A 9,471-nucleotide genomic window follows, 5' to 3' on the forward strand; every position below is an offset into this window, starting at 1 on the left:
TGGAATGTAATGATGTGGTACTTTTTTTTTATATTGTCTGAGAAGGTTTTTTAAAATAGATTAAAAGAGAGTATTTAAAAGAAGATTATTTTATACATGGAGTGTTCTTTCTGAGCTAAAGAAATTATGTTTCTGAAAAGTTACTTTGTATCCATCTCCCGCTAATAGAACCTGCTGAGATAACAGCAAATATAAGTGCCAGACTTTCATATGGTGATATTGCTTTATTATCTCCTCACACACAATTTAAGCAAAATGGCTAAGGAAGAACAGTGATACAGATTTGATGGTACATTCCATATACCTCATAATGTAAAGGTTCCGAAAGAATAAAACTTAGATTTTTTTTTTTTTTCTTTTTAAAGGAGAAAGAATGTACCAGTATTTTTTTTCAAAACTGAAACAGTTATTTTCTACTTTCCTGAATCTGAATTTTTAAAGCTTCTAATTGAAGCTCTCAAAGACATACAATGTATTCTATTTGCTGTCCTGTCCGTATTAAGTTTGCTGCTAATAGGAGAGAGAAAAAAAAAAACCAAAACAGAAAAGTAAAGTTTCCATTTTTCACACCACAGATTCTCAGCACATCAAGAAAAAACTCGACATCATCCTTGAAGTTAGATCACTCAGATGTGACAGAAGACTCCTCCTGTTCACATGCATATTATACATCCATCGAAATGTAGTGCAATACATCACTGAGGTATGTTGAGTTTTGCTTTTGTCAGCTTGCTGCCTTTTTTTTTTTTTTTTTTTTTAAACCCTATAAGTTTCGGTTTATCATCCCCATTCCTTGGCACTCAATGATGTAGGTATCTTTACTGGGATCTTCCTCTTCCGATTTTGTCACAGTAAATTTGGCCTAAAACAGGATTAGACATGTATCACTGATTAAGTTACAACATGTATAAGTTTAAATATTTAATATCCAATGCCTGATAATCATATTGCTATGTATTTATGTATATTACAGCTTTGAGTGATTTAATTAAAAAAACTTTTTAAAAGGTGGTAAAAGTATCTAACCATTCTAAAGGCATTTAACTCTGAAGTATGTTTACTTTCTACAGGTAAACTCCCATATAAATATTGTAGCAATTATTTTATCAGTGCTTGTCCTTTGTGATCAAGTTCAGGTCACACTGCCTGCTAAACTGTACAATTCCTTGTTATTGGATGACAATCGATAGATAAAAACTTCCTGAACTTTTGGACTCACCTTTGTTAGTTGCTCTGCAAAGTGTATAGCTGTTTGAGTATGAAGTGTAATTGGTCCACTTTTCACTCTAGACACCCCCTTTGCTAGTGCCATAAAAATGATTAGCTGAAAGGGAGGGAAAGGTAATCATTAAGTTGCTCTTCAGATCCCAGGAACTTCTTGAATTTTTTAAGTTTTTTTTTAAGTAGGAAAAACATCCAAAATGTCTGTAGATGTTAAAATGTCATCTGCCAAGTTTCACAGAAGTTAATGATGCTGCATGTTAAGAGTGATCCAAGGCTCAAGAAGCTTGGAAATTACTACTATAATGCCTTTTACAGAAGGGCTGCTACTTTCCCACAGTGAAGTTTGCCACTGAATTCCTGTTACTACATTTAACTTTGCTCTCCTCCACCCTCCTACCCTGAAATTCCCCAAAGTCATGTCAGACTCCAGATTTATAGGTTACCTTTATGGAGAGAAAAACTCAGGAAGAGGATTTTTAATTCTAACACATATTCACCAGACAGGTATTTTTTTAAATCTGATTTGATTTACAAATATCACCATGACAAATACTCTGTAAAGCATGATATAACTCTGAACAGTTCCCATACACACTGAATCTAGCTGTGGCATGTTTTCACCAATTGTACTGCACATGCTTGGGAAAAAATAGGGTGAGTCCAAAATGTAAATACTTCCTATTATACTAGATAGCTATAATGTGTGGCCAGGTGTTTACAGCTAAAAGATAACATCATCCTATCTAGAACAGCCCAAGATTCTTATCAGGCTGTGTTATTGAAAATAAGATAGTGGAGGTTCTTCATTCTCAAATTAAATTAGGTGAGCAAGACAAACAGGAGCACCTCCTTGACATTCTGTTCTCTAATAGCTTCACTCAGTATCATTCTTAATATGTAACCAGGCAGCTATCTTTCAGTCCACTACATGGAATGCCAAATAGAAGCAAATTCCTACCTCTTTATTCCATACCTACTAACATTTACAGGAAGGGAAAATTTAAGGGTGTTGGTGCAAAGACAGGAGCATCTCTGGTTCCTAAGAACTGTATGTGATTTGCTAGTCCTAGTGATGTTTGTGACCACACCCAGAAACCTCCTAAAACTTTCAATTATCAAGTAATAATGTAAAGCCACCTCTACCTGTGGAGATAGAGTCTAACTTTGAAATCTACATCTCATTCTTTCCCTGTTCAGATTTATATTCTTTACAAGTAATATATACATGCATGTTCTTGCTACTTCAACTTCATGTAAGCACATACAGCAGACTTACTTGGTCTTGCAGAGAATCATCCACAGTTCCGCCATGCTTAAGATTCCTAAGCAGTATCTCAGCTGCTTCAATGCCAACCTTGTCAGAATTCTTTCCTAACAAAGAAATCCAGGAGATTACAGTGCTGCCACTTACTATTTAACATTTTAAAAATACAGAAGGAAAAAAAACCCAACCCACAAGAAATTATCAACTTTTAAAACCTTGTTTCCATGCTCTTGCCTGAAATGTCTGATTAAAAAAAACCCTCCCATCTTACCATGACATATAGTTCACACTTCGTAAGCAGTGGAAAGAAAGTAGCTCCTCTTACTCAGAGAAACATTTTACTCAAACTGTTTCAAACCAAAATCACTTCTATTCCTTTTAATCTTGATATACATTTGGATTAAATGCGTTCTTAAAGTCCAGAAGCTTTTTCAACTCAATAATCCTTCACAATCCATTCTGATAAAAGGTGAGTTTAATAATTTTGTAATATTTGTCACTATGCAGAAGTAGCGTAGTGCAAAGTGTAAGATTCCATTTGCTAAATTTAAAATCTGATGTTCCTGCCCATGGCAGGGAGGTTGGAACTAGATGATCTTTAAGGTCCCTTCCAACCCAAACCATTCTATAATTCTATGATTTCCACTATCCTTTATTACTAAACAACAACCATTTAAATACGCAACACTCAGAGCATCAGATCTTTGAACGGACTATACTTCAGGTTCCTAATTGTTAATAGTACATTAAGTTAAATCTGAATGAGGTATACTTCATGGAACTCTTACCTCTCTTGCCAAGTGATGACCCAGCTAACAAACAACCTGTTGAAGTTTCTGCAACAACGCTAACCAGAAAAAAACAGAATCAATATTAAGAACAAAATCACTCACATTACACTTTATTTATCAGATATGTAATCAAGACCTAGCTAATCAACCAGCAAGGTTACAGGTATCAATAGAAAGTCTGGGTTCATCTTACATTATTCCACTTCCAGTCCCAAAGGCTTGATCATCAGGCTCTCGAACAGGCTGAATGTTAATGTAAAGATCTCTGATTTCTTTTCTGATGCATCTCACTGCTGCTGCTGACATGTCTTTTGCCAGCTAACAACATAAAAGGTAAAAACATTAATTAAATTATGTAACTACAGTAATACTTTTTCCTCATAAGTCTAGTTATTACAGTGAATCCCTGAATAAATGGGCTACTTTATTAACTAGAAAAACAAAGGACTGTTATAAAACCCCTACCAGCAAGCACTGATCATCTCTTCTGAGAATTTTCCAACAAAATTAAGGTAACATTAAATGCTGAACAGATGGCAATTATAGTGATGTATGTAGAAGCTTCAATATCAACAGAAATTCAAGAACTTTTCTCCATTCATAGGGAGAATGATTTCATATGTCTTGATTATTTCAAGATATTAGATTGTTAAAAAAAAAAACCAAACAAGCAAAACAAACACCACCAACCCCACAATTACTCTGTACAGGAAATACTCTATCAAATATATAAAATAACAATTTTATTTTTCAGGCAGGTGGGGGCAGATAAAGCTTATCCCATCCTTGTGATCCAATCACAGCCTGTATTCATGGGTTTGGAGATTTTAAGACCAAAACCAGCAGTCCACAGCTCTTCAAAAAGTAACTCAGTTTCTTCTCTTCCTTCCTCTACTAATTCCTAGCCTATGTGTAAGCAGGAGCCTTAAGGAGACCCCACCACTCATTTTCTGTAAACACAGACAGGATGGGAATAATAGAAAGAAAGGGGCAGAAAGGAGCAAGTTTCTCTGTTTTATCTTTGGCGAAACCTACCCTTAACTTGTTCTGTCTAATACCTTCAGCAACGATTGAAAAATTTGATGTAGTCTGACCTCTGTCTATTACAGTGCACCACAGTTTACGCATAAATCTATGAAAAAGGGCCGTGATTTCAGACTTAAAATAATCCACATAAATATGAATGACATGTAAATCAGATACACGATACCCCTCAATATATGCTAAAGGCTTTTGAACAGTTATTTGAAGGATATCGTTCTCATTTCCTGTTTTAGCTGCTACCATACTGCTATGCAATAAATGCATTTTAGAAATGTCCAAAATTCTATTCTATGGCCTGAATAATTGAAACTATTTAATAAGGCTACTTAGTTTGTATGTGAAAGACTGCAGAATACAGAAAGAGTAGAGGTATGTTAGGCAGATTACATGCAATTTTATACTGATATACGAAGTTGGCTACTACCAGAGCTATTATCAGCACTTACTTTTATAGGCAGTGCTCCAGCAACAAATGCTCTTCCATATATCTTTGTCACTGTGCCACGTTCTGTTAAGTTTATTGGGCTCAACTCTTTGACTGGTGACATCTGGACTACAACTTCACCACCTCCCTGAGGATAGTAGCCCCTATTTAGAAACAGTAATCAGATATAATTAAATGCAAAGATCACAAGAAAATTAAAAAAAAAGCCACAAGGCTCTTCATATATTTCATTATACATTTTTATTTTCTCTCTTACTGTACATATGAATTTTCTTGATGTGTGCCTTAAAAATCTTTTAATAGAATTAGGTTCTCTAACAGAATTACCTTGTAACACACATCTTATTAACTACCTAAGACCAACATAACTGGCACCTCAGAAAAAGCACAGTAATGTACTGCCTGTTCAGCACGTACTTCCCACAGGAAACACTAAACAGCAGCTGAAGACTCAGCAATGACAAAAAAAAAAGACAGGAAAGAACCATATCACATTCATCATATGGTGGCAGTATACACAGGGGCAGCTAATGCAGATTAGTTCATCATGTATTATAAACTCATCCCTCAGCCTGACTGAGGGCACCATGTGTGTGTGCCTCTGTGCTCACACAGGGGTTCAGTAAGGCTTGCCTCTGCCACATGTCTCCGTAACTCACCTCCTTTTTATGTCACAATTAAAACTGAAATTGAACTTTTCAACTATGGGCTTGAAAACCTGAAAAACAAGCATATATAAAAACCCAGAATGAATATATTTTGCATTTATAGTTTCCCGCTATTTTATGTAGTCTAAAAAAAAAAAAGAGTAGTTCAACACAAAAATTTCAGTTACATTATATAAAAAAAAAAAGATAGCTTATTTGACATTCCTTATACTTCATTCTGAGTGATGCTTTGTGTAAAAGGATTTTCTTATGGAAAGAGTAAAAGAAATTCTTAACAATTCATGGCACTTCTACAATAAATAATATTTTTTAAGTGAAATTTTTGTCAGTAATTAAAAGCAAACAGACTAGTTGCTGTTTCCGGGAATTCCATGAAACACTGGTTGCTCTCTACATACAGTATGCGAATACTGTTATATTCCCATCCCTAATCCCATAATTACAAATAAAATTGCAGTAAGAACAACAGAAGTACAGTAATTACTTTGCATATATACATACGAAAGATGCACCAAACCAAAGAAATTTTTCCCTACCATGACTGTGTAGTCTATCTGAGGAGCCATCTCAGCATTAGTCCCACCTTTTAAATGAAGTTCTGATGGGGAAGCAGCAAACAACACACAGGGCATTGCTACCTGCATCAGTAGACACACACTCCTAAAAGCAATGATAAGATACTCAAATGTCGTGCAGCCATAATACATAGTATTCCACAGAATCATTACCTATCAAAAGCAAATGACTTTTCAGAGTATTTATGTAAGTATTTGAACATTTTGAACATTATCTATAAAGTAAACTTATTGGTCTTAAAAAGTACTAATTTAAAACTTAACGTCCTTAGCAGGCCTAAATATGAAGGTTTTTATTTCACAATAATTGCATCTTTAATATTCCTGTTTGAAATAAAAGTAATGTAGCTTGCTTAGTGTACTGATGGGACTGTGAAAACTGTAGGTTTAACTAGCAGCCAAAAGCAGAAAAGGCTTAGGCAGCAATTTTGACATTTTAACACTTATTTACTAAAAAAATACTTAGAAAATGACAGAATTGGTTACAAGCTGGTCAGCATCCCACAGAAGAAAATTCAGGGGCATAGACAATATGCTTTTAGATACAAGATTCCCCTGTCACTGAATCTCTCCACATTCCATAGATAATAAAAAGCTTCCAAAATAAATTTTCCAAAGGTAAGTTTGTTAAGCAAAACAAAACAGTTCCCTCACGGGGGTTTCAAACATCATTTTGAGTTGTGAAAACAGTAATAACCGCTGAACTGAAGAAAACATGGGTTTGTTTTCTTAAATAACTTCCAAATGTTTGTGAACCACACTGTTTCTCTTTTTTTTTTTTTTTTGCTTGTGCTTAATTACTAATTCTGCTGCATTGTTGCTCAACTCAAACCTTTCTGTGTTAAGTAAAAGGCATCAGCTTTGTTGTTTATACTACTGCAGCTCAGAAAATTATTTCTCTTAACTTAAAGGAAGCTTTGACTTATGCCTAAGCTGCCTTATGCTTCCAAACAACTGTTCACACCAGCCTGCCATAGCTAAACCCATTTACTCGGTTTTGCAACAGATTCCAAGAACAAAGGACCAACACAGAAATATAGAAGAAAAACAGGCACAAAGAACCATGGATAGAATATGTTTCCAGTTCCAAAAGATTATATCCCATATGGTACCATTACATGCGTAAGTAAAATATCAAAATTTACGTTATTATATGATGAAGACTATTTCAGATCTCATGGATTCGAGATACTTATCTAATTTGAGGCATTTGACACGATATGTAATGTACTAATGATGTGAGAAAATAATGGATAAAATTTTAAATACACGGGCAACTGGTTTTTGCTTAACATTAATCAAGTGTTCAACTTATATATCAATTATAATTTTAAAATTATTGCACTCGCATGTACTTTATTCATACACATCCTGCTTACACTAGAGGTTCTTTGGTCACATATATCTGGCTCAGCACGCACTTCCCTCAGGGGTAGCCCACAGGAAACACTAAAGAGCAGCTGAAGACTCAGCAATGACAAAAAAACTACAGGAAAGAACCATATCACATTTGTCATATGTGATTTTGGCTCATTACCCATGTATTAATGCTATTTTGTGGTAATTTTAAAGTTACCAAAACATCTGTTACTAGTCAGTCATTATCCATGTACAAAGACATACCCTGCTGTTTTTGTATCTGCTATGTGAGTTCCACCTCTGATCTTCCCAGGAGTGAAGGTTATTTCTGTTGAGCCAATTTCTCCGCCTTCCAGCTTCCCGTCACATAGATCTCGAATGATCTCCAATCCAGACAGATGCTGAGGCCTTGGAGTGACAATACAAAGTTAAAGATACGTGCAAGTAGACTGCATACTCATGTTACATTAAAAGAACTACTAAACACCAACTAATAAATACTACAATTGCAAATTTCAGATCAAACAAGGATCAGAAATTTGATCAGGTTCCTACAGTACCCTGAGTTCACAGGAGCCAAAGCAGCAACATTCAGGCCATTCTGAAATTTGCAGGATTCTGGTGTTTTCCATTAGAATGGGTCCAGACAGACAGACAAGATGCAGAAGCAGCCGCTTGTCCTAATGTGATAAGTGCTTGGACAAAAATGCAATGGGATAACGATGGCAATACCGAACTGGAGCCAAGCCAGTAGCTGGCTGCCAGAGCCACAAGAGAGCTAACAGTTTTGCTATGCATCTGTCTTGCTGTGCTTGCATTTCCATTTGTTTGAGTAATTTAAACAGGAAAGAAACAAGCTGTTCTTAACGCTGTATGCTCGGTGAACCACGTTTGGCTGCGGCATTACATGACCTCAACCGTATGTCATGTTTCATCCCGCGCGGTCTGCTTAGCACCTTTGAAAATACTTTCGAGATGCTCTGCAAGCCTGCGCTGCCTGACGGGCGGCGACCGGAGCAGCGCCCTCCCTTGCCCGGGCAGGGGGCCAGGGCCAGAGGCGGGAACTGCCCTGCCGGGAGGGGGCGAAGGGGTCCGAATCCTCCCCAGGGAGGCAGCAGGGCGCCCGGTCCGTACCATACCTCTCCTCGCGCTCAGCCCGTGCATCTAAGTGAGCCGCGGACGGGATTTTCTGACAAAAAGGCCCTCGTAAAGCAATGGATATACACGGGGTATTTTCTTGGAAGTATTTCAGACAAAAGCAAGCCAAGCGCGGTGCGTCCCCGGCCCGGGAGGGCCTCACGCACGCCGTACCGTGACCCCGCTGAAGGCGCCCGGGCGAGCGCACCCGAGCCCGTGGGACGGGCCGTTACCTGAGGCCGGGCTGGCTCCTCCCGGCGCGGATCCGGCGCACCCGCAGCGGCAGGCCCAGCAGGCAGCTCAGGGCCGTGGACACTCGCAAGATCTGCCCGCCCTGCACGGAGAAACGGCGCTCGTCAGGCGCTACGGCGCTTCCCGCCCAGCCGGCCGCTACCGGCCTGCCCGTCGCCGCTTCCCGGGGCGAGGTAGGGCAAGGTCAGCCCGCCGCTGGTGCTCACCCCCTCCATGATCCCGCCGTCTATCTCCACCCTGTCCCCGTCCATGACCGGCGCCGAGCGGAGCTGTTTCTCGCAGAGGTCCCTGCCGCACCGATGGGATCCCGGCGGGGCCTTGAAGACGGAGAGCCCCCGGCGAAGCAGCCCTCCGGGATCGCGGACGCCTGGCGACGGAACCGCGCCCAAGATGCTCTCCGGTGACGGCGGAGCCCCAGCCTGCCGGTGCCTGTGCCGGGCGGCGGCGCTGGAGCAGGCGCAGAGCGGAGCCGCCTACCCGCCCGCCGTGGGTTGGCAGGGGCGGCTCCGCTGCGTGAGGAGCAGCCGCCGGGTCCCAGCGCCCGAACAGCTGTGTAGCAGGCGGGGAGCGCTCCCTTCTCCCCGCGTTGACGGCCACGTCCCGGCACAAGGCGGAGCTATGGCGGCACGGCGTCCCGGAGGAGGCAATGCCTTTCCCCCGTCCCGAGGCTATGGCCAAGGGCCACGCTAGGCCGAAGCGGTGACAAACGTGG

At 39.8% G+C, this 9,471-nt stretch overlaps 1 protein-coding gene across 1 annotated transcript; it reads right to left on the minus strand.

Annotated features, from left to right (window-relative positions):
• Positions 1-204: 204 nt before the first annotated feature.
• Positions 205-9,185, minus strand: RTCA (RNA 3'-terminal phosphate cyclase). Its single transcript, XM_086753264.1, has 11 exons — positions 8,966-9,185; positions 8,741-8,841; positions 7,635-7,778; positions 5,973-6,096; positions 5,428-5,486; positions 4,770-4,911; positions 3,473-3,597; positions 3,277-3,335; positions 2,501-2,595; positions 1,220-1,324; positions 205-862 (listed from the first exon to the last, which is right to left on the minus strand). Exons 1-11 carry the CDS (start codon positions 9,008-9,010, stop codon positions 764-766), a joined length of 1,098 nt encoding a protein of 365 aa, XP_086609390.1. The 5' UTR covers positions 9,011-9,185; the 3' UTR covers positions 205-763.
• Between the last annotated feature and the right edge of the window lie 286 nt (positions 9,186-9,471).

The sequence above is a fragment of the Chlamydotis macqueenii genome, chromosome 8, assembly GCF_036417535.1.
Source record: "Chlamydotis macqueenii isolate bChlMac1 chromosome 8, bChlMac1.mat, whole genome shotgun sequence".
In the NCBI taxonomy this organism is placed as follows: domain Eukaryota; kingdom Metazoa; phylum Chordata; class Aves; order Otidiformes; family Otididae; genus Chlamydotis; species Chlamydotis macqueenii.

Coding starts and splice junctions, on each gene's coding strand:
- RTCA (XM_086753264.1), bottom strand. CDS start 9,010: ATGGACGGGGACAGGGTGGAGATAGACGGCGGGATCATGGAGGGG. Junction 7,779..8,740: donor AGGAGCCAGCCCGGCCTCAG/GTAACGGCCCGT, acceptor TGTCACTCCAAG/GCCTCAGCATCTGTCTGGAT. Junction 6,097..7,634: donor GCAGATACAAAAACAGCAGG/GTATGTCTTTGT, acceptor CATTGCTTTTAG/GAGTGTGTGTCTACTGATGC.